At 38.2% G+C, this 25,653-nt stretch overlaps 2 protein-coding genes and 1 long non-coding RNA gene across 3 annotated transcripts in view; 1 reads left to right on the top strand and 2 right to left on the bottom strand.

Moving 5' to 3' along the window:
• Positions 1-25,653, bottom strand: part of LOC110439389 (NACHT, LRR and PYD domains-containing protein 3) — a 440,964-nt gene that overhangs the window by 321,769 nt on the left and 93,542 nt on the right. The gene's annotated exons all lie outside the window — the stretch shown is intronic.
• Positions 1-25,653, top strand: part of LOC141381898 (uncharacterized) — a 45,052-nt gene that overhangs the window by 2,382 nt on the left and 17,017 nt on the right. The window lies entirely within an intron of this gene.
• The window catches only part of LOC137490822 (NLR family CARD domain-containing protein 3-like), an 84,486-nt gene continuing 61,277 nt past the window's right edge, over positions 2,445-25,653 (bottom strand). Inside the window, exons 9-11 of the mRNA XM_073948267.1 lie at positions 19,871-20,044; positions 6,359-6,405; positions 2,445-6,032 (exon numbers count right to left, since the gene is read on the bottom strand). Coding sequence (XP_073804368.1) covers positions 5,509-6,032; positions 6,359-6,405; positions 19,871-20,044 — 745 coding nt within the window. The 3' untranslated portion in view covers positions 2,445-5,508. The remainder of the gene's footprint in view (positions 6,033-6,358; positions 6,406-19,870; positions 20,045-25,653) is intronic.

Here is a 25,653-nt window from a genome sequence, read left to right on the forward strand (position 1 = left end):
CACACACACACACACACACACACACACACACATAACTTTATTTATTTTATTAATCACTATAATTTTATATATATATATATATATATATATATATATATATATATATATATATATATATATATATATATATATTTAAAAAATGTGTACTATTTTCCCAGGTGTATATAACTACTACTGTAAGAAAATAGCAGAACTCGATACATGCTTTCTGTATTATCTTTGCTTGAACTGACCCAATCTAATCCTGTTTATATGACTTGAACCTGCTCCTGACCAGGTTTGAGGTTCCAGTATGAGCATTAAAAAAATGTTTGTAATAAGAGATCGTATGATGATGAAAATGTGTGTGAATGGACAAACCAGCCGGCTGAGCACACTGTAAAACATCTGAAATGATGTTTTGGTCATTCAAAATGCCTTTACCGTTTTAGCATTAATGTTATTAAATTATTAATGACCTTCAGAGCGTTTGGAGGGCAGCCCATCACTGGAAAACATCCACACACACCCAATTCACCTATACAGCTTGTCTTTGATCTTGTGGGGGAAACCAGAGCACCCAGAGGAAACCCATGCAAGTGCAGGGAGAACATGCAAACTCCACACAGAAATGCCAACTGACCCAGCTGAGGCTCGAACCAGCAACCTTCTCTCTGTGAGGTGACAGCACTACCTACTGCTTCACCTCGTCACCCGGAAACACTGATTTATTTGCATATTTTTTATGCAATATTCCAGTTTTGCACATACATTTTATTAACATTTTTGGATCGAAACAGCTACTTCCTACATTTCAGTCAGACAAAAAACAAAGTCCTGTTAGAGAATGGCTCGTTCTTCTTTAATGAATAATTAGCTTAAATTCAAAGACCTTCGACAGGGACATGTACTGTAACTAGATTAATAGGATCATTACTCATTATTTCTACGTGATTAGCTGACTGGTACATTTCTTGTGGCACTGTACCAAAAATTGAGGTGAAAGGATTAGGATACATATCTGTATTACATATAGATGAAAATGATCTAAAAATATTGGTCTAAAATCTATGTAATCTAGGGCATCCCCAGAACATATGACTCAGATCTGCTGCCTCCAAACTTTATCTGGGACAAGATACCCCTTTGATATGGGTTCATATTTACCAATTCATCTATCCAGCATGCTTCTGGTTGGTTCAGTGAAGGTGAGAAGTGTTTTTTTTTAATGAAACTATGGACCTAAAGGTACCTGAAAAGATAAGACTGGGGAATCTCAATGTCTGTTCTTAACTGTTGAAATGAGATAAATATGCCATCTTTAAACAGGTCCTTAACACAGTTAACTCCCTTTCTAGACCATCATTGGGATACTGAATCTATAAGAGAAGGAGGGATTAGCAGATTTAACAAAATGGGAGCAGAAGGCAATGCTTATTTATTATTAAAGTGAGGTCTGAATTGTAACCATATTCTGAGTAATCCATTTATAACTAGGTTATTCATAGAATATTGTTTACTCACTGGAATCGGAGCACAAAGAAGTGAACATAAAGACACTGGATTAGACGTGTGCTGTTCCATCAGTAACCAAAGTGAGGCCTCATCATTACAGATGATGGAAAACCAGAATATCAGTTTGTGTAAATTGGCTGCCCAATAGTAGTATAAAAAATTGGCACTGCCAATCCACCCTCTTCCTTTTTTCTTTCCAAGAATTCCTTTCTTATGCGAGGAATTTTTTTCATCCCAGAGAAATGTAGAAATACAATTTTTCAACTCCATGAATAAAATGACTTGGGAATAAAAACAGGCACGGCCTGAAATAGAAACAGAAATCTTGGTAGTATTGTCATTTTAATGGAATTCATCCATTTTAGGTGAATAAATATTATTAAATAGCGACAAAGGTTGTGAGATAACTGTCTCCCAGAAATAAGAACAGTTAGATATGGGTGAATTATCTTTTCCATGACTTAACTCCACTCTTGATTGTCAGCACTTCAGCCAGGATCTTATAATCACCACAGAGTAAGCTGATGATAAGATTCACATATAAGTGGATCCTTATCCTTTTTAAGAAGTAGTGTTATAAAAGCTGATGTCAAGAAAGGGGGGGGGGGGGATTCCGAGACAAGAGCTTCAGCAAATACCTTGCACAACAGGGGTGTTAGCTTGGCAGTAAACGTCTTGTAAAACTCGGCCGGAAGCCATCAGGGCCTGGTGCTTTTCTGGTTTTTAATTTTTTGATTGCATTATCAATTTCAGAAGGTGTTATATTTCCTTCTAATGTCAACTGATCTGAATCAGAGGGATGGTAATCTCTAATAATTAAAGCTCTCAATAAGCTGAATTTTGTTTACCTCAGAGCTGCAAAGAGTTTTATAGAAGTTTTTTTTAATTTATCCCTAATTCCCTGTTAATCGGTAATAGTAGTAGTAGTAGTAGTAGTAGTAGTAGTAGTAGTAGTAAAACTTTATTGTCCTTGACAGGAGATTTGTTTTGGGCATCGCCATATTGCTGCAGACACTCACTAAAACAAGCAATAAAAAACAGTAGAAAATACAACAATTACAAAATTTATGGTGCCAATTAAGATATACTCTTATTAAGTAAACCCACTGACACAGGTACAAAGGATTTCTTGTAGCGGTTTAACCTACACTTTGGGACTCTATATCTTCTACCAGAGGGAAGCAGTTCGTACTGGGGAAACAAAAAATGAGTTGGATCCTTTACAATCCTATCCACCTGATTGAGGACACAGTTCTCATATAAAACTTGAGGATTAAAATTTTCATTGTGCCCGACAATTTTCCATGCTGTCTTTAAGAGATGCATCAGTTTAGATTTACACTGAACAGAAAGGTTGCCAAACCACACTGTAATGCCATACCTGACAATGCTTTCAAGAACTGCTTTATAAAACAGCATCATGAGCTTCTTGTTGACTCCAAAAAGACGCAACCTCCGTAAAAAATACAATCTCTGGTGTAAACGAGAACAAACCCAATCACTGTGTGTTTTCCATGTGAAAGAACTGTCGATATGAATGCCCAAGTACTTATAGGTATCTGACTGAGTAATAGGATCATCATGTACAACCACTTGACGATGGTCACCTATGCACTTTGGGTCAAATACCATCTCTTCTGTTTTCTTAGTATTTATTTTTAGCTTATTTCTATCACACCAATCAATGAACTGACTAATTTCTGACTGATATATAACCCCAATATCATCCTTCTCATAAAGTAAACTTAAAATGGCTGTGTCATCAGAGTATTTAAAAAATAAAATTCTGTGAATGCTTACTTATACATTCATTTGTAAAAAGTGTAAAAAGAATAGGCGAACTGACACAGCCTTGTGGAACCCCAGTACTACTGTTCTTTTCCTCTGAACAGATGTTTTTAACCTTGACAACCTGAGTTCTGTTTGTTAAAAATGAGAAATACCATTTGCATATGAATGGGTTTATATTCAGCTGTTCCATCTTTTCAATTAATAAATGTGGTTGGATCGTATTAAAAGCGGAACTAAAATCAATAAAAAGCAGTCGAGCATAAGCTTTAGGATTGTCTAAGTGCTTAAGAATCAAGTGCAAAATACTATAAACTGCATCTTCAGTACCTCTGCCATACCTGTAGGCGAACTGTAGAGGATCTAAATTACTAGCAACTTCTGATTTTACAATGGACACCACACATTTCTCAAAACATTTCATGATAACAGATGTTAATGCCACCGGTCTAAAATCATTGTACTCAGAGGGCCTCGCCAACTTAGAAACAGGAACAATAAGTGATTTTTTTCCACAAACTAGGAACAATACCAGAGTCTAAGGATTTTTGAAGTATGGTAACCTAAACTGGAGTCAGTTCATCAGCACAGCATTTAACAGTGTATGGCAAAATTCCATCCGGACCTGCAGATTTATTTGAGCCAATATGTTTAAAATAAAAATGTATCTGCTTATCATCAATCAGTGGCCTATCATAAGTAACACCTCTAGGAGACATTACCTCCGAACTGTTGTCTGGGGTGTATTCACAATTCTCAAATCTTAAGAAAAAGTCATTCAACTCATTCACTTTCTGTGAGTCATCAAAAATAGAAATAGAGGGAGTAAAAGACTGCATATTGGACATAGATTTCATAGAGTCCCACAGTTGTTTAGATTTAGACATGTGTAGTCTATTCCCCAGGCATTGTTTATGTTTTATCCTAGCGTCTCTTAATAATCCATTTAACTCCTTCTGAGTAACTCTTAATCCTTGATGATCATGATTATGAAAGGCCAACTTCTTCCTCTTAATACAATCTTTAATGTCCTTTGTGATATATGGTTTATTGTTGGCATAGATGACTATTTCCTTTTTTGGTATCACATTCTCAGTGCAGAAATTAATATAATCTGTTATTACAGTGTTTCATTAATTTCCATAGTTTCATTAATATCCTCGCTATGAAAAACTTCCCAGTCAGTACAGAGAAAACATCCTTTCAAGGCTTCAACGCTGTCCTCTGACCAAACATTCACAGTCTTCACCACGGGTTTATTTTTCTTTAAAAGAGTCTTATACGTAGGAATTAAAAACACAGTATTGTGATCAGAGTTTGAAAGGGGAGGTCTTACCCTGGACGTGTATGCCTCTTTGATGTTTCCATGGCATTTGTCTAAAACATTTTTGTCTCTTGTATTGTCTTTAACATATTGATCATATCCAGAAAGAACAGTCTCCAATTTACAATGATTAAAATCACCAAGAATAAACACAGACGCTCCTGGTGTACGTTCAAGTTGGTCTTGAATACAGTCTCTTATAGCACTGGCGGCTATAGCTGCCTTAGCGGAAGGTGGAACATAAGCCACACAGATTAATATATTCCCGAATTCTCTTGGTTGGGAGGTAGAAAGGTCTCAAACTCAAGCATAAGAGCTCAATATCCGGATTACATACTGCAGATTTAATTGTTATGTGACTGCACCAACGCTCATTCACATAAACGCAGATTCCACCTCCTCTGCTTTTTCCTGAGGCGGCAGATCTATCGGCTCGAATAAGACAAAAGCCTTGTACCTCTACCAGCGAACTCGGAATCTCCGGACGAAGCCATGTTTCAGTCAGTGCCAGGAGACCCGCCTCTCGATACTCAAAGCAGGCTCTATCATCACATTCTAATATCAGCAGTGGATTTGACATTGACTTTTATTATTTGTGCTCAAACAACAGAGAAACAATGAAGAAGATCAATCTGTAGACAAGAATGAGCTGATCTGAACACAGCAGCATCCTGGAGGACACTTCATCAACATCAATGATGACACTGATGAAGACTGAGACACACACACACACACACGCACACGCACTCACACACGCACGCACGCACGCACACACACACACACACGCACACACACCCCTCTCTCTCAAACACACACACAGACATAGACACACACACACACACACGCACACACTGCTGCTGACTGCTCCTGCAGAGGATTCTGGGTAAATCTCTCGTCAGTCTTCAGCTCAGTTTCACTGATGATCCAGAATAAACAGTAAACCCAGCACAGAGCGGCTCAGTGAATGTGGTCTGGACTGAGTGGATGAGGCTCATTGTGTCTCTATAGATGTTGTAGAAGATCAGAGTTCCTGCACTGTGATCCACAAACACTCCTATTCTACTGCTGAGCGGCTCCACTGGGAGATCAGTGTCTGTGTCATTGTGACTGAATGTGAATCTGGAGGAAGAGCAGATCAAACTCCAGGACTGAGCATTACCTCCAAACCCACACTCATCACCTCCTCCCTTCCTCCTGATGCTCTTATATGACACTGATATTTCCACTTCATCTCCACTCCAGTCAATCTCCCAGTAACAGCGTCCACACACACTCTCTCTGCACAACACCTGAGGAAGATCATCAAATCTGTCTGGATGATCAGGATACGGCTGATTCTCTCTCACACTCTTCACCTCTCTGTTCTCCTCAGACAGAATGAGTTCAGTGTTTGCTGTGTTTGGATCCAGAGTGAGGAAACAGGCATCTGGTAACACAAGAACACACACATTTACAACCACAGCTGTGTGTGCGTGTGCGTGCATGTGTGTGTGTGTGTGTTAGAGAGAGAGGGTGTGTGTGTGTGTGTGCATGTGTTCACTGCTGTGTGTGTGTGTATGAGCGTGAGAGAGAGAGGAAGTGTGTGTGTGTGTGTGTGTGTGTGTGCGCGTGAGCATGTGTGTGAGAGTGCATGTGTGTGAGAGAGTGAGTGTGTATGTCTGATTGTGTGTGTGTGTGTGTGTGAGTGTGTGTCTGATTGTGTGAGTGTGTGCATGCGTGTGTGTGTTTGAGAGTGTGTGTGTGTAGTCCTACATTTGTGTGGTCCTGCTGTAATCCTCGTCTCTCCTCCATGATCCAGACTGTAAACACACACAGATTCACATTCAGTCAGTACACAAACATCAGCTTAACACACACACACACACACGCAAACACACACACACACACACACACACACACACACACACACACACACACACTCAGGTTGTCCTTCAGTCAGTACACCAACATCAGCTCATAATACACACGCACACACACACACACACACACACACACAATAAGACATGTGGAGTGTGTGCTGAATGCTGGATTGTGATTGGCTGATCTCAGTGCATTAATAACTGCAGTAAAACAACATGAGTGTGTGTGGAGCTGTCAAATCAGCTTCTGAATGACACACAGAGCTTTTAGATCAGATGTGGAAACAGAAAACAGAATGGAAACACAGAAACAGACAGATATAAAGACTGAAGGATTCATTCAATGATCAATTGACAAAAGCGCAGCACAATAATAAAGCAGAATTCAGTGTTAAATGACTTGAAATATGATGGAGATCTTCATCTTCTGTCAAATGCCTCTTCATCATCTCCAAACATTGCTAAGTTGGAGAGCAGTGAATCCAGACCAATCTGCAGTCCTCCTCGCCCTTTGGAAGCTTCGTGGGTTTGTGTTCTGTTTATTGTTCATAATACTTCAGTTATAAAGGATTAGTTTAGGAGTTTTTTGTCATTTGCTTTATTTGAGTTTGTTCAACATGTGATTGTCACTGGACTATATCAGAACCAGCATCACTGTCTGCTGATCACTTTTATTGCCTGATATTTTGTGTTCATGTTAGTTTATAAGCAGAAAAGAGCCAGATTACAAGATATGTGAGATATTTGCCATACTGTCAGAAAAAATGTGCAAAATTTGTACCTTTAGGGGTACAATGGCTTGTCACTGGGGCAGTACCCTCAAGGGTACACCTGTTGTACCCTTTCACATGGGTACATATTTGTACCCTAGCAGTATGTACCTTAATGGGTCAAATATGTACCTCTGCTGACTAATTTGTACCTTACTTGGGCTATGGTACAATAATGTACCTTTAAAAAAGGTACAATTTCTCCTCCATAGGGATTAATTTTGTACCCTTTCATTTCAGAATTGTACTCCATACACATTAAATTTCATTTATCACATTTATTAAACATTAAATATCAACATTTTTACAGGATGAATGTTTAAACATTGCATCATTTTAAAATAATAAAAAGCAATATTTTTCCATGAGTACAAACTGCCCGATAATTGTACTTTTATACTTGTAACATTTTATCACAAACACACATTGAAAGATTCAAAACAATTACATTGTCACCTTTTTAGAGGATGAAAGTTTTAAACTATCACAATGTCCTACCAGATGCATAAACTTAAAAAATAGCTGCTTAAACATTTTAAAACATTTTATGAAACAGCAAAAAAGCTTAATATTATTTTTTAACACCAGTACATCCCATTTCACTGAGCATTTTTACCAATGTAACAAAGTAATCTTTCTAAAACAGCACTAGACCTCATGAAGTATAATTTTGTTAGTGCACTGCATTCTACATTTTCTAAAAGCATCAAGAATCTCAAAGCAATCTTTTTCCATACAGTACATTGAAACATGTCACTTACTGTATACCCTTAATCATTTTAGATCTCAAAAACACATTTGATCAAACAGTATTACACATTTGATTTAAAATTTCTAAACATTCTTAAGCAGTTTATCAGCAGAGTATGTTTCAAGAGCCTGAAAGTCCATCTGTCTTGGTTTATAACACCCCATTCAAAGTCAACTCCTAGTGTATTTGCATGGAAATATGAATTATACAAAAGCAGTATTATAAACTTGCCACACAGAAACCAGTGCAGTATTGACATTTAAAATGTATTTCATTAGGAAAGAGTCATTTCTTCTCCATTAGCAGTCTCACATGCTCACAAAAACAGTTCAATTTGAACACCTGAATGTGTCAATCTCATCAAGGATGTTGGGCGGAAAAAAATTCTTAGCATTGTGTCATCTTGTGCTTCTCAGTTGATTTGGGCAATGTTATTGAAATGTCTATAGCTGCTAGTCTTAAAACACTGATGCACAGACTCGAAACGCATGCACCAAAGTAAATGCAAAGATCCAAGCATTGCTGTTTGATGCAGACCCAGCAATACCAGTTCTCTCGGACAGCTGCACTGAGTTGTTTTCTTGTAATTTTGGATCTCCATCTTCACACCGTTGCTGATGTTCAAATTTAAATTGTTGTTCCATCTCGGGGAGTTGCTGATGTTCATCCTTTGCAGTCTTTATGTAGCGTGGATAAGCCACGTTGAAAACACAGTAAACGGCGAAGGATGTAATAATGCCTTTTAACTCCTATTCTCCAATACTTTGCAAAGGACTTTCAGCCATCTGTAGAGGTGGGTAGGGAGCATCATCATCATCCCACTGTGAAAAGAAAAAGAAAAAGGACATCAATAAACAATGTAAAATCTGTCAGAACTGCATAACATCTATCAGAGTATTACAAAGTGTTTAACCAACAGTACCCAAACCTTTTCCAGTGTAATTACTGTAAGCAATCAACTTTCTCTTTAAAGATATGGGGGAGCAGAATTAGAGCAGCACGAAAGTCTGAATCTATTGTAAAATAAAATCATCCATTTATTTATTTTATTTTCGACTCAGTCCCTTTATTAATCTGGGGTCGCCACAGCGGAATGAACCGCCAACTTATCTAGCACGCGTTTTACGCAGCGGATGCCCTTCTAGCTGCAACCCATCACTGGAAAACACCCATACACACTTATTCACACACATACATATGGCCAATTTAGCTTACCCAATTCACCTGTAGCACGTCTTTGGACTTGTTGGACTTGGACTTGTGGAGGAAACCGCAGCACCTGGAGGAAACCCACGTCAACATGGGGAGAACATGCAAACTCCACACAGAAATGCCAACTGACCCAGCCGAGTCACGAACCAGCAACCTTCTTGATGTGAGGCGATCGTGCTACCCACTGCACAACCTTAAAATAAAATAAAGACAAAAAATTAACAAAGTACTCTTAAATATATTTTTAATATAAAAGGACCCGTTTTTAAAATAAAGAAAAAAAATATTGGAATGTTTAGCAAATGCTGAATAAAAGATATTTTATGTATTTTTATGAATTACATTTTTTAAAGAAAAAAATTGAGACATGTTCTCTATATAAAGGGTTTGTATATAAGGCCTATGAGTTTAACCTTTCTAAATGCAGCTTGAAAAGGCACTTAATGATCCCATCCAAGAAATAAAGGTTTGATCTAGCAAAATTATTATTATGTAAGTTTTATGTTAATACCTGTTAGATCATCTGCAAACTTCTATTCTCCTGCTTTTTTGTAGACTTTGGCCAGTGGAGATGCTTTTTTTCTTAATCAAGCTCAGGCACCTTTAGCACAAGCTGTCCTTGAAGCTCTGACTTGGTTGGAGATGGTTGATGAATGCATTCAGTCAGGTTTACCATGACTATAATAAACAAAAAGGAAATTAGTGATTCACTTTAAATAAAAACTATATCTAATATTCTTTGTTGCCATTTCCCTTTAGTTATCACTGTACAAATAGTTGTAAGCTTGAATGCACATATGTTCACCACAAAGCTTGAAAATTAAAATATTTTTACAATAGTCATAACATTTATAATAGTCATTTGATCCTACACTTTGGCTTATACTGACATTAAACATTTAATTTAAACTGAGAACTGATTTAAAATGTGGGATCTCACTGACAAGGGTGTTTTTAATAAAGGGTCACACACCTTATTTCACTGGATACACAGGACATTCGTATTATTCTCAAAAGATGATGCATCCTCACCAATTGCAGGAATCACCTATTGGATCAAATATAAGTCAAAAATGACAATCATAAAAATTCAAATATAACTTTAACACTTCACTTTACAGTTCATAGAAAAAGGGGAGATTAAAGTGCCCATATTATACATGAAATAGGGTCATATCTTGGTTGTAAGGGTCTGCAACAACAGTCTAATATGCATGCAAAGTCAAAAAACACTGTCATGGTCTTATAATCTGCATTTATTTTTACCTAATTATCCCAGCGACTCCCGTATGAATCGTCCAGTGATTCATTTGTTCCCAAACCCCTCCTTAGCGCGAAGCTAATCTGCTCTGATTGGACCGATGACAGTCTGTCGCGATTGGTCGACTGCCTTCAGTCAGAGAGTGAAATGGCCAACAGCTAATCAGCAATATAAAAGTAATCACAGTTCATACACGCTCGATAGTGTAGGCGTGGATTTTAGCTGCCACACACACACAAAAACACACACACACACCTCCGGACGACAACGCTCCCGCTTCCGCCCGCACCCGCCAGGTTTTAGCCTAAGAACCCGCTCCGTTTTCTGCCTGCCGCGCCCGATCCCGCTAGAGCGGGGGACCAAAAATCACCCAGCTATACAGTCCAGACAGCCAAGCTGTCTGTATAAACACAGCACCAAGCACACAAAGCTCGTTTGCTCGCTCTCTCGCGCTCTCTCTCTCTCTCTCTCATACGCGCGCGTGCGCACTAACACACACACACACACACACACACACACACAAGCACCAAGCAGACTCTCTCTCTCATTCGCATAGCAATATCCGTGATATTGCTAGACAGCCCGCTCCCGTCCCAAATTAAACCCGTTACCGACCGCTCCCGCGATTTATTCGGAAATTTATTATTATTTATTCGGAATAAATTTCCGAATAAATCGCGGGAGCAGAACTCTAGCACGGAGCTCCATAAACAAAGCAGCACGCGTCGCATTTTTAACGTGACTTTGCACGCGATAAGAGAATATAGCCAGTTAACCTGATACAGTACACGCGGTTACAAGTAACAAATCACAACTAAATACATTTGCAAGCTAGAGTCAGCGAGGCAACTTTAATCGCACGTACTTACACTTGAGAAATGGAGGAAGAAACCCATCCTGACATCCATCAGTAAGTTACTCTTTACTGATCCTTCCTTTAACAAACTCAGATGAAGTATTCTTTGTAGCATGTAGCTTCCAGTACTTTTCAACTGCTTGGTTATAATGCTGATGTTTCATCTTTGGGTAGAGACTCAATATAATATCCATCTGCAGTGTGACTTCAATCGACCGGCATGTTTGTGTGCGTGTTGTTGTGGGTGTGCGTGTGTTTGTGGGTGTGCTTGTGTTTGTGTGTGTGTGTCTGGGTTTCTGCGTCAGAGGGCGGGGCCTCAGGTTTGAAATCTCCCGGGTTTGCGCGTGCACGTGAATAACTTGGTTTCGTTCGTACGTCATGGCGAAACACCTAATGAATCGGTATCAAGGCGACTCGTTTGAAGCACTATGAGTCGACTCTTTTATAGATGAATCAACCGTTTTAAACACTGTATTCTTACAGATTTAAGCCTTAGCTGAATACTTCACTTCACTTAGAGCTGTGTTACACACTACATGGAGGGGAATTTTCAAAAAACCATAATATGGGCTCTTTAAATTTAAGACTGCACAATGAATTCCTAGGGAAAAAGTACACACACACACACACACACACATATATATATATATATATATATATATATATATATATATATATATATATATATATATATATATATATATATATATAATTATTAACAAACAGATGAAAGACAAAATACTAAATACTTACGTTATTACACTACTGCTTCCTTGTCCACTTCATTTTCTGAAATAAAAAAAAATCATGATCGGTGTGAACTTGGTTAACAGCAAACAAAAAAAAAGCTTAAAATTAGCAACTCAAATGTTTGATAAAGACCTGCACCTCGATCTGACACGACAGATGATTAGGACTCTCTTGAACATCCGTTTATAACGTTATTTAAATATGTAACGTTACAAAATACAACTTCTATAAATGAACGTGGGTTGAGATATGCATAAACTAAAAAACTAAAATTATATTGTTTCAGACATAAAGGGGACAGGCATTCACTTCACTCCTCTCCTGAGTAAACATGAACGTTAGCATGAACGTTAACGTTAGCTTCCCAACACTGAGAAAATTCTGAATTTATAAATAACGTATGCAATAAAGGCTTAACAACATTATCCAAACAAAACGAAATGTGTTTGAACTGTTTCTCTGGACGTTTCACCGCTGTTTTTTCAGCGTCTTGAGCTCTGTCTCATGGCCAGGTTATGTGAAAAATCATATTTTCATTTCTGGTCAACCTTAAATTACAAAAGGGTCCCCTCACGCGGCAGGTAACTCGACGGTAATCATAATGAAGTTACATACACAAGGCAAAGTAACGTCAATTATGAATTGAATATGACCCAACGGATATTTACAATAAGTTATTTAACATTAAACGTACCTGCAAATGTCTGTGCTTCGTCTTCACGAGCGTATTCCAGCTTCTTTGAGTCCTTCAGGTCCATCCTTCATCGGCGGTGAGAAGAGCGTCAGAACAGTGCAACAGCTGGAGATTAACCGTCGCACGTAATCAGCTCGCATTATGAATGCACGGCGCGGGCAAAATCCTATTAGACAACACGAATTCAAATCTGCTGGCTGCCTGCTAATGCTAAGCGAAAGTCAATGGACAATCCCCCGCTGTGCAGACCCGCAAGTTTAAAAAAAATTCATCTAATGTGTCTCAAAATGTAGTTTTAAGAGTATTTCAGGCGAGAATGTAGTTGTTTTAAACTCGAATCGGCAGTTTATTTAAAAAGACAGCGCTTCTTTGACAATGTGCTTCAGTGAAAGCGGACTCTGTCAGCGGGAGCTTTATGATTCTCTCCCCCGCCGACAGCAGCATTTACTTCGGCCAGTCAATCTCGGATCTGCCACTGGATTCAATCTCCCCCTTGTAGTTAAAACATTATATTTAATACATTTTGTGTATATCTAACGGCCAGCTTTTGGTCTTTTAAATCTATTATTTGTTCTCAGCTGTATTATTTTGGCAGTATTATTCTGTTACGTTTTATAATTGTTTTATTAATTAATTTATTTATTAATGCTACAATGTTGTACTCTGTCTTTGTTTACCAAGCTGGTTACCTTTAATTCCTATTGTATATATCTACTTTATACTTGTATGTCCATTCTAGTAGTTTATTAAATCTGATAATCAAAGAAAGGTCTGTGTATAATAAGCCATTTCACTTTACATTTAGGGGGATTTATGTTAACATTTTCTTAAATCAAAAATATTAATTTATAATATTTATAAGGCCATGTTTATATAATTAAATAATTTAATTTATAATGTACAGTTTTTGTGCATTTCTTCCAAATAACCAACAACTTCCCAGATAGCAGGCAGTAATCGGCCCGAGCTCGGCTGCCCTCCGGCGCCTCCGGCTCCGACTCGGCATCGGCGAGTGTTATCCGGGCCGAGTGCGGCCCGCAGCTCGCTCGCGCACATGCGGTTGTGATGCGGCTGTAAAGCACTGGCCCGATTCCGGTCAACCATATCCGGCTCGAGTCTGTCTGTAGAGTCCTGGCCGCTTCTGGCAAGGACTCGGCTGATGGCAACCGATTAAGTTCTTATTTTATCTAGTAATCTGTTAGCTCAACGTGTAATGATAATTTGAGAAAATATTCATGGTACGATAGCAAAAAAAAAAAAAAAAAAAAAAGAATATTTAGTGTGGATGGTCGCAATGTTTAGACGCAAACAAAACAGTATTATTTATAAATAGATTATACATGTCATCTAGAGAAAAACTATGTAAAATTCGCTTATTTTTGAGATAGCACGCTCCTGTGCTGACAGTTTTTTTTTTAAGCAGAAGTTGGTTTCATAATAAACACATGCGTTACTAAACTCCTGATCCAAACTCCAATCCAGACGGTGGCGGTAATGCTCCAAAAAGCTGGTTGTCAACCACCATGGCACAAAGATCACAAGAAGAAAAAGTTTGGTTTTTCAGACATTTCACGAGGATTCCGGTCAGAAAGGTAAGCTTTTTACTGCTTGTGTACTGTATAATTAGCAAATTTAGAGCTTAAAACATCTCCACAGTGTTTGGTTGTAACAGCGTTTAGTAATTTAAAACAGTTTGATACGAAATGTAACTTGCTTTAAGAAACACGACTGGAGCTAATGTATGCTAACGCTAACAGTTACAAACACGTCTGAAAGTTCCTTTTCCTTTTACACAATGTTAGATTGTAACGTGTGTAGTAACTGAAAACTATTTTAATTATTTTAAAGAAACATGAAACGAATTTGTGTTTATGCCAACTTTGCGTTAAAGAAAGTTTCTGTAGACGAATCCATTAACTAACATGGCAAAACGTGTTTTTTTCCTGATTTAACATTATAAAGTACCGTGGATGTTGAAAAAAATCTTTGTACAGGCGTATACTTATCCAACAGTATTAATTCTGTGATTATGTGTAAATAAAAACTAATCGTTTTGGATTAATAAAATATTATTGTTTATCTTGTTTATGCAGTTAGTATTAAGGTAAAGTTGATTTTACATTCGCACATTCGTTCATTTAGAAGTCTCTATATTGTTTACCATGTTACTTTGAATATTCGGTCGGAATTAGCATGCCAGTATGACTTGAAATCAACATTAACACTGTTTATTTGACTGTGAACAATGTTGTACTATGATAGTCATTGGCTGCCAATGTGATTTCACTGTTTAGAGTTTGCAAATAATACTTTTATGAAACTAAATTATTAAGTGGAAAGTTCGAATGTGCGAATATAAAACCAACTTTACCTCTATGCAGTTAGTCACGAAAAGTGATCGAAACTCGACTGTTTACTATTCTCTTTAAATTATCCAAGAGAAATATATTACTATGCACTTTAATTCATATGTGTTAGCCTATGTGAATCAATTATATCTTTTGTTCAAGCTGTAATGGTCAGTTAATGTAAAACTGAACGTCTTAAAGCAGATTTTGATGTTTTTTTTATGTTATTGACAGTGATAAATTCTGATTTAAATGAATGGGTAACAATATTTGTTGGTTAAGTCTTATTGTTCTTGTTTAACAAAGGTTAGTGAGATCATTTTGCAGTACATCACGACCAAAGAAGTCAATGGCACACTCTTTTGAACGTGAATAGGCATGTTATAGTTGTGTGCTAAAAGTCCATTATAAGCTGTAAACTGCTGATACATTTTCAACATAGATTGAGCTTTTCAGACATTACATTACTAATTGCTTCACAAACAGCTGAAATGGTCTATTGTTATTGGCTATCATCATCAAACATTTTTCACAATGGTAGGTTAATCTTCATGGGTACAGAATAATGCATGTGCTTGACCATCTTACAAATCGATGTCTCAGATTCATAAGGCTGTCACTCTGCATGAATCTCCGAATAAATCTTGTGCAACCTTCTGTGTACTGATTATTTACACTATAGGTATTATATGCATTAATTAACTTTGATAGTATTTCAAGATTTGAACTTTTTCTTTACGGGAGGTTAACAACAATGTGATGTTTTATTATAGATGCATATGAGGAAGCTCGACTCAAACATCCACACGCAACTGTGATTTCTGACTGGTAGACAGATGAGGATGATGATCGTCTGTCATACATCTAAAGACAGAACAGTTTGTTTGCAATTATTTTAAACACATACTGTCAACATTATGTCATTGATCTATTACAACCTGTGAGTTTTGCCCTGGCACTATACTAAAGTGATGTTTTGATTTGTAAATGTATCTGATTAAGGGACAGTATAGACACATCTATACCGTGATGAAGAAAAATTACTTGGAACAAAGAGGCTGGATAAAAGGCAGGTATGAAGATTTCAGAAATCAATGCAGCACCACAAGTACCATCACCATCAATGACGATGGCAGAAATCTTAAGACCACCATCAAGATGCACAGATACTGTACATTCCAGTACACCAGGCGTGTCCAAACTACGGCCCGCGGGCCATCTGCGGCCCGCGAGGCTTTATAAATATCAATAGAATCTGGCCCGCTATACAAAAAAAATCTGTCTGTCTGTCTGTCTGTCTGTCTGTCTGTCTATCTATCTACACACAGTTGAAGTCTGAATTATTAGCCCCTCATTGATTTATTTCTTCTTTTTTAAATATTTCCCAAATGATGTTTAACAGAGCAAGAACATTTTTACAATATGTCTGATAATATTTTTTCTTTTGGAGAAAGACTTATGTTTTATTTCGGCTAGAATAAAAAGCGGTTTAAATTTTTTTATGAACCATTTTAAGGTCAAAATTATTAGCCCCTTAAGTCTTCAGAACAAACCATTGTTATAAAATAACTTGCCTAATTACCTTAACTTGACTAGTTAACTTGATTAACCTAGTTAAGCCTTTAAATGTCACTTTAAGCTGTATAGAAGTGTCTTGAAAATATCTAGTCAAATATTATTTACTGTCATCATGGCAAAGATAAAATAAATCAGTTATTAGAAATGAGTTACTAAAACTAATATGTTTAGACATGTGTGGAAAAAAATGTTTAACTCTCTGTTAAACAGAAATTGGGGAAAAAATAAACGGTGGCTAATAATTTAGGGGGGCTAACAATTCTGACTTCAACTGTGTGTATATATATATATATATATATATATATATATATATATATATATATATATATATATATTTATATATACACACACACACGTGTCTGTGATGTATGTAAAATTTGGCCCGCGACAACGTTTGTTTTTTTGCATCTGCCCCTCGGCCCAAAAAGTTTGGACACTCCTGCAGTACACCTATGAACATTTACAGTCTTTGTTCTAGTGCAGTTTGAGATCAAGACAGAACTTATTGCATCTCGTGATGTTTTTGTAAGAATTGAAGACATCACTAAATTTGTTAAGGTTTAATGCAGCTAGAAAGTAAAGATCAACTAGAGAATATCAGCAGTGTCTAACCCACTGTTGTATTTACAGAAGTTGTATGAGAATAAGCTACAGGTTGGTTTATACTAATCTGTTATTTTTCTTTTTTAGCACGACTGACTGAAGTTTTAAAATCATGCAACGTCATAAAGCAGCAGCTGGGCCTGATTCTCACAAAACCAAAACAGACGTGATGAAATTCCAGATGTAAACACATTTGACCTTCCTTTGGCCAATTTGATTTGGAAAAGCTTGAAAATCAACTAAAGGAGCAGCCTGAACAAATGAAGAAACTGGTAAGTTCAAGCTCTTGCTTATTTCAAAGTGTTTTAAGTTTATTTGTTTTTTTTATTGTTTTTTTTGCTTCGTAGGTAGCCTACTTTTTTCCTAATTTTTCTTTTTTTTTTTTTTTTACATTAGTACTTGTTCACTACTAATTATCTGTTTATCTTTTAATCACAGATGGAGTGAGGACAAATGTCCATACCACGCCACTGATAAAGAAGTGGAAAAATGCATTACAAGGTAGCTACAACTTGCCCCTGACAGGGATGGAGGAAGAAAGAAGATAAAGCTAATGTGTCAAATGTCTACATCACTATTTTGTTTTATTTTTTAAACAACATTTTAAGTGTATTAGGATGTTCCCTGATACTTGAACAATTTGTTTCTTTCATTTGCATTTATATATATATATATATATATATATATATATATATATATGCATGTATATATATATATATATATATATATATATATATATATATATATATATATATATATATATATATATATATATGTGTGTGTATATATATGTGTGTGTGTGTGTGTATATATATGTACGGTATGTATGTATGTATGTATGTATGTGTGCGCCAAATTCTGAAGAAACATCTTGATACATTTTTAATAAACGTAATACAAATAAAATTATAAATATAAAATTGCACAAGACGTGTATATATATGAAATGTATAATCATCTCACTCATGTCTTGCTGTTTGTGCAATTGATTTTGTTCAAGTTTATTTAAAAATAAGTTTGACTTTATACTTCTGCAATTATGTAAATATATTTGTTTGTTTGTTTATTATTATTTTAATGTTTTATTAAAAAATGTTTCAAGATGTTTCTTCAGAATTCTGCAGTACTTTTTACAAGTTTGACTTTGATATTTTACGGATTGTCATTGGTATTTTAAGATGTTTCTTGCTATATCTTAAATTGGTTTCTATATTTAGGTTTATATAAAATTAAGCTGTTTTTTACTAATTTTTAATTGAAGTCTATTGGGAAAACAGGGTTGTTTTAAAAACATCTGTGTTTGTGTGTAATTTTTAGATTTTTTGTTTAAATCTTTCTGTGTGTCTTTAATGTGTTGTTTTATTGTTGTTTTTATATTGATATTCTTGTGCACTACAAAATTATTTATAAAATTTTAGTACTATTTTTTTCTTGCAATCAATAAACGTTTAACATTTATTTATTTTGTCATTTGTCTGATTATTTTCGTTACAGAATATGTATGCAGTTTGCACTTTATTCAAAGGTTAAACGCAGTGCTTACACTTTGTGTTTACATTATAGCCTGTGTTTGCTGTTATATAAATTCAAATGGTTGTAATACCATATATCAAGTACCAATGTAATACCAAAAGGTTTTATAAGGTGTATAAATACGGAGTCGCGCCAGCTCCGGGCCGCAGCGCACATTACCCTCGCGCCGATTCCGGCGCGGATGCGCAGCGTCGGCTCGCTTACGGCCGCCGCATCTGGCCCGCTTGATTCGGGCCGGAATCGGGCAGTGAGTCCACAGGCATCCGGCCCGAGTCCGGCAGCCGAAGTTGGGCCGAGGGGTAAGTCTCCGGCAGGCGACAATCTAGCCGGAACTGGCCCGAGTGTATTTTGCTATCTGGGTCATAACATAAATGAAGGACCATTTCATACACGTTGCCTTGCTCCTTTTTCACACAAGTGATTGTACCTTTCTTTTGGCCTTAAATGGCCCAAACATGGACCCTTTGACTGTTGGGAACATATTTGTACCATTTTTACCCTTAAATGGTACATATAAGTATCTTAGGGTGCTACTTTGAACCATTGAGGGTACAACTTCACCATTTGTACCCCAAGTGTTCACAAATGTACCCCAACCGTACCCTTTTTTCTAACAGTGCAGAAACATCTTTGTTATGTCCACATTGTGAATGTAAATTGATATTGTTTATTTTCTTCCTGTTTATAGTTTTACTCCGCCCTTATTAAAGTGTGATAAAGGACATTCTGTGTCTGTGAAGTTCATGAGGGAGAGTTTAACTTGCTGTTAAAGTATACACAGGACGTTATTTGGAGAACAGTACACACACATCTCTGAGCTGATACTGTACAGTTCTTCAGCAGAAATGTAGAGAACAAGTTTCACTGCTCAACTACAATGCTGAAACTGTACAGTGTTAATATGAGATATAATATCATGCTTAATGTGAGAACTGCCCCAGTGCACTGACATATTTAACAGCTTTGATTCATATCTGGACACTAGAAAAGCAGTGAAGTATCAAAGTATCTGTATTCACAATAAACAAGGCCAGTGCTGCTCCACATACTTGAGTTTGTCCAGTGTGTAGTTTGGATCCTCCAGTTGTTCAGAGAGCAGCTTGACTCCTGAATCTCCTGGATGATTGTAGCTCAGATCCAGCTCTCTCAGGTGTGAGGGGTTTGAAGTCAGAGCTGAAGACAGAAAACCACAGCCTTCCTCTGTCACCATACAGCCAGACAATCTACAAACACAGCAATAGTCCACATCACACAGTTGGACAATCACACATCTCTTTGTGTTGTGAAGATGCTGACTGCTGTTTCTGCTCATGTCAACAGCAGTGATGAACACACACATCCTGATCAGCTCTCCATATTGATCACATCAGCAAACACACACACACACACTCAACAAGGACTCGACATCATCTGTAGAAGTTTATATCAATATAAATAAAATATTACCCCAGCACATTTGGGCTCCACATCTAGTAATATTTAAGGGCTGTTCACACAGAATTGTTGAATGTTGACACCCACAGACAGACACAACCTGGTAAAGTTTTCAAACAGTGAACTGAGACTGCAACTATTAGTGAAATCTATATTAAAGGGCCATGAAACCCCCTCGTTTCAGCAGGGTGTTTTCACACCTCTTCTTTGGAAAAAGTCAGAAAAGTGGGCGTGTCCAGCTCTGTTTAGGGGGGAGTGTCGGAGGAACTAAAGTGGGAGGGTGTGGGAGTGTCGATTTGGGCACGCGCGAGTTTCAGAGTCAAAATACACACACACACACACATACACATACATACAGGAGAATGTGATAGTGTTTAACCTACATGGACATCTGTAGTCGAATTATTAGCCAAATTATTAAATGGTGGACTTTAACTGCAGTTTGGCAATTTCATTCAGGGAATTCATTCACGCCCCTCGCGACACACGAGATATTTGATTCGAGGAGCTGCTCTAAGCGTGCATTTTTCATGCAATGTTTTATACCGCACGGCGAATGAGAGAAAAAAACCCTCTGCATTTCCCAGAAACTTAGATGCACACGACAGGTAGTGTCAGAAAGCCGCGCGTGTTATTCCGGTCACTAAATGCGGTAAAAACCCTACACGAGGTTAAAGTTCTGTTGTGGTGCTAACGTGTTTACACTCTGTGCAATAGTTTGTTAGATACGAACAAACTGAATAAACAAAGAGCACTGGTCGCTCACTTACCAAATCTGTAGAGACAGGACAATCACCAGCAACTAGAGCCGCGTCTTTATGAAGAGAATACTACAAACGATTCCAGATCCCAGCGTTTGCAGATGAGAACAGCTCTCAGGTAAACAATAATCCTCCTTGGACACGTAAGTTATTGTTGTCGCGCGTCGCGTACACTGTAATCCACACGTGAGTCTGAGCTCTCACAGAGAGAATATGAAAACGAAACTTAACTGCAGCAAACTATAAAAGCAACACTTCACGCTTGTTTTGCTAACACAACGTGGCGTCTCTGTCCTGAAAACACGGTGATAGTAATGAATATTAATGAAGTTGCACAATAGAGTGCGCTGATTGGTTTGACCCAAGCCTTACTCATGCATTAATGCAACACACTATAAGACGTAATAAGACTCACTCTGGCACAGACGTCCAGTCTGCACGCTGGAATACACGCTATTATGTCATGACCGTGACGCAGCTTCAAAAATTTGTTTCAAACAGGAAGTACGAATTTGCTTAAAATAACGCAAAAACAACCAGTTTACACTTTTTAGTGAAATATAGGTGTCCTAATAGTGTTTTTAGCAGTGTGGGACACATATACGACTGTCAACAGCTCAAAAAATGTGTTTTGGTGTTTCGTGACCCTTTAAAGCTCTTCAAATATGATTTAGATTTACAGTAATTGTTTTTCATGTTTAAATCTGATCTCTCAGACTCATTCAGAAATGATTATTAAATGCTGGATTAATGCACAAGAGAGTTTGGCGAACACGTTTTACACCATTTCAAATATATATTATATGTGCGGCTGTATAAGTCACATACAGCGCTCAGCATAATGGAGGACAGCCCATTCTGAAAATCTATATTTTCCTCCATTTCTCAGTCAATATAGGCAGTGTATTCTGCTGCATTTAAACAGAACACATTTATTAAACTGATTTATTTATGAACATCATATTTTAGACACCAAACATATTCAGAAATTAAAAGATAATGCAATTAAATTCAAGCTAAATATTGCTAAAAAAAAAAAAAACTACTAAATTTCAGCTAAATGTTTTGTTAATTTTCCTCTTTTTACATTTTGTATTTAATAATTTTCTATAACACATAGATTTAAGTGCACTAGTTTTTGGACTGTTATTAGGGACCGAGCACAGAACGGTGCAAGGCCCTATTGGAATTGCTCCGTTTATTAGGGACCGAGCACCGAAACGGTGCGTATGCCCTATTGGAATTGCTCCGTTTATTAGGGACCGAGCACCGAAACGGTGCGTAGGCCCTATTGGAATTGCTCCGTTTTTTATTATTATTATTATTATTATTAGGGACCGAGCACCGAACGGTGCAAGGCCCTATTGGAATTGCTCCGTTTATTAGGGACCGAGCACCGAAACGGTGCGTAGGCCCTATTGGAATTGCTCCGTTTATTATTATTATTAGGGACCGAGCACCGAAACGGTGCGTAGGCCCTATTGGAATTGCTCCGTTTATTATTAGGGACCGAGCACCGAAACGGTGCGTAGGCCCTATTGGAATTGCTCCGTTTTTTATTAGGGACCGAGCACCGAACGGTGCAAGGCCCTATTGGAATTGCTCCGTTTTTAGGGACCGAGCACCGAAACGGTGCGTAGGCCCTATTGGAATTGCTCCGTTTATTAGGGACCGAGCACCGAACGGTGCAAGGCCCTATTGGAATTGCTCCGTTTATTATTAGGGACCGAGCACCGAAACGGTGCGTAGGCCCTATTGGAATTGCTATGTTTATTATTAGGGACCGAGCACCGAAACGGTGCGTAGGCCCTATTGGAATTGCTCCGTTTATTATTATTATTATTATTATTATTATTATTATTATTCTTCTCTCCAATGAATCGCGATTTAGAGGGGCTAAACATGCCCGAAAACTCACGCAACTTTGCACACGCCTCAGAAGTGGCGAAAATTTACGTTTGTTAAGGGCTTCGGAAGTGGGCGTGGCAAAATGACTCGACAGCGCCACCTAGAAAAATTAAACGGACGAGCCCCCGATCCACGAATCACGCACATGCACGAAAATTGACACACACCTCAAACATGCCAAAACATACGAAAAAGTCTCTTGGAGCCATATCTCAAACCCAACAGGAAGTCGGATATTTTTAACTTCCTGCGGCGAAAAAGTGGCGTTTTTGCCATTTCCAGGCGTTGTACTTTAACGAACTCCTCCTAGGGATTTTATCCGATCGACACCAAAATTGGGTTTTGTCATCTAAAGGCCTGAGCGATGTTAAATTGCGAAGCTTTAGAGTTTTCGTCGATGGGCGTGTCCGTGGCGGCCTCGCAAACTTTGACGATTCGCCACAAAACAGGAAGTCGTTATAACTCAGGCATGCATGATCCAATCTGCTTCAAATTTCACACGTTTGATAACAGTCTTGACCTGAACACATTTACATGCCGATATCCAGATGCAGTTATAGCGCCACCTGCTGGCCACAGGAAATGACATGTTTTACACTGTAACAAACTCCTCCCACAAATTTTATGGTATCAGCACCAAATTTGAGTGGTGTCATCTGAAAAATCTATCGGTGATATATTGTGAAGATCTAGAGTTTTTGCAGAGGGGCGTGTCCGTGGCGGCATGACAAACCTCAACGCTTCGCCATGGAACAGGAAGTCCTTATAACTGAACCACACAAAGTCCGATCAGCCTGAAACTTCATATGGTTGATAAAAGTCCGTCCCTGAACACATCCACATAACAATATTGAAGTGGGCGTGGCAAAATGACTCGACAGCGCCACCTATAAAAATTAAACGGACGAGCCCCTGATCTACAAATCACATACATGCACGAAAATTGACACACACCTCAAACACGCCCAAACATACGAAAAAGTCTCTTGGAGCCATATCTCAAACACAACAGGAAGTCGAATATTTTTAACTTCCTGCTGCAAATAAGTGGCATTTTTGCCATTTCCAGGCGTTGTATCTTAACAAACTCCTCCAAGGGATTTTATTCTATCGACACGAAAATTGGCTTTTGTCATCTAAAGGCCTTGGCGATGTTAAATTGCGAAGCTTTAGAGTTTTTGTCGATGGGCGTGTCCGTGGCGGCCCCGCAAACTTTGACGATTCGCCACAAAACAGGAAGTCGTTATTACTCAGGCATGCATTATCCGATCTGCATCAAAATTCACATGTTTGATAAGAGTCCAGACCAGAACATGTTTACATGCCAATATCCAGATACAGTTATAGCGCCACCTGCTGGCCACAGGAAAAGACATGTTTTGCACTGTAACAAACTCCTCCCACAAATTTTATGGTATTAGCACATAATTTGAGTGGTGTCATCTGAAAGCTCTAGCGATGATATATTGTGAAGATCTAGAGTTTTTGCAGAGGGGCGTGTCCGTGGCGGCATGACAAACCTCAACGCTTCGCCATGGAACAGGAAGTCCTTATAACTCAACCACACAATGTCTGATCTGCCTGAAACTTCACATTTTTGATAAGATTCCTCTATTGAAGGCATCTACATGCCAATCTTGAGTCACAGTTATAGCGCCACCTGCTGACAGGAGGAAGTTTGGCATAAATGTGTGATTTTCTCAGGTTCTTTATATATATCGGCTTAAATTATTATTGTTCGCTGTTCTCTGTCATCCTAAGGCCACCGGGCGGCGGTGAGCCCGGGTGCGAGGTCCCTATCATCGCTGCTTGCAGCTTTAATTCTTCTTCTTCTTCTTCTTCTTCTTCTTCTTCCGCGGAATGAATCGCGGTTTTGAGGGGCTAAACATGCCCGAAAACTCACGCAACTTTGCACACGCCTCAGAAGTGGCGAAAATTTACGTTTGTTATGGGCTTCAGAAGTGGGCGTGGCAAAATGACTCGACAGCGCCACCTAGAAAAATTAAACGGACGAGCCCCCGATCCACGAATCACGCACATGCACGAAAATTGGCACACACCTCAAACACACCATAACATACGAAAAAGTCTCTTGGAGCCATATCTCAAACCCAACAGGAAGTCGGATATTTTTAACTTCCTGTGGCGAAAAGGTGGCGTTTTTGCCACTTCCAGGCGTTGTATTTTAACGAACTCCTCCTAGGGATTTTATCCGATCGACACCAAAATTGGGTTTTGTCATCTAAAGGCCTTGGCGATGTTAAATTGCGAAGCTTTAGAGTTTTTGTCGATGGGCGTGTCCGTGGTGGCCTCGCAAACTTTGATGATTCGCCACAAAAGAGGAAGTCGTTATAACTCAGGCATGCATTATCCGATCTGCCTCAAAATTCACACGCTTGATAAGCGTCCTGACCTGAACACGTTTACATGCCGATATCCAGATACAGTTACAGCGCCACCTGCTGGCCACAGGAAATGACATGATTTACGGAATTATAAACTCCTCCCACAAATTTTATCGTATCAACACCAAAATTGAGTGGTGTTATCTGAAAGCTCTAGCGATGATATATTGTGAAGATCTAGAGTTTTCGGAGAGGGGCGTGTCCGTGGCGGCATGACAAACCTCAACGCTTCGCCATTGACCAGGAAGGCTTTATAACTCAACCACACAATGTCCGATCTGCCTGAAACTTTACATGGTTGATAAATGTCATCTCTTGAACACA

The sequence above is a fragment of the Danio rerio genome, chromosome 4, assembly GCF_049306965.1.
Source record: "Danio rerio strain Tuebingen ecotype United States chromosome 4, GRCz12tu, whole genome shotgun sequence".
In the NCBI taxonomy this organism is placed as follows: Eukaryota; Metazoa; Chordata; class Actinopteri; order Cypriniformes; family Danionidae; genus Danio; species Danio rerio.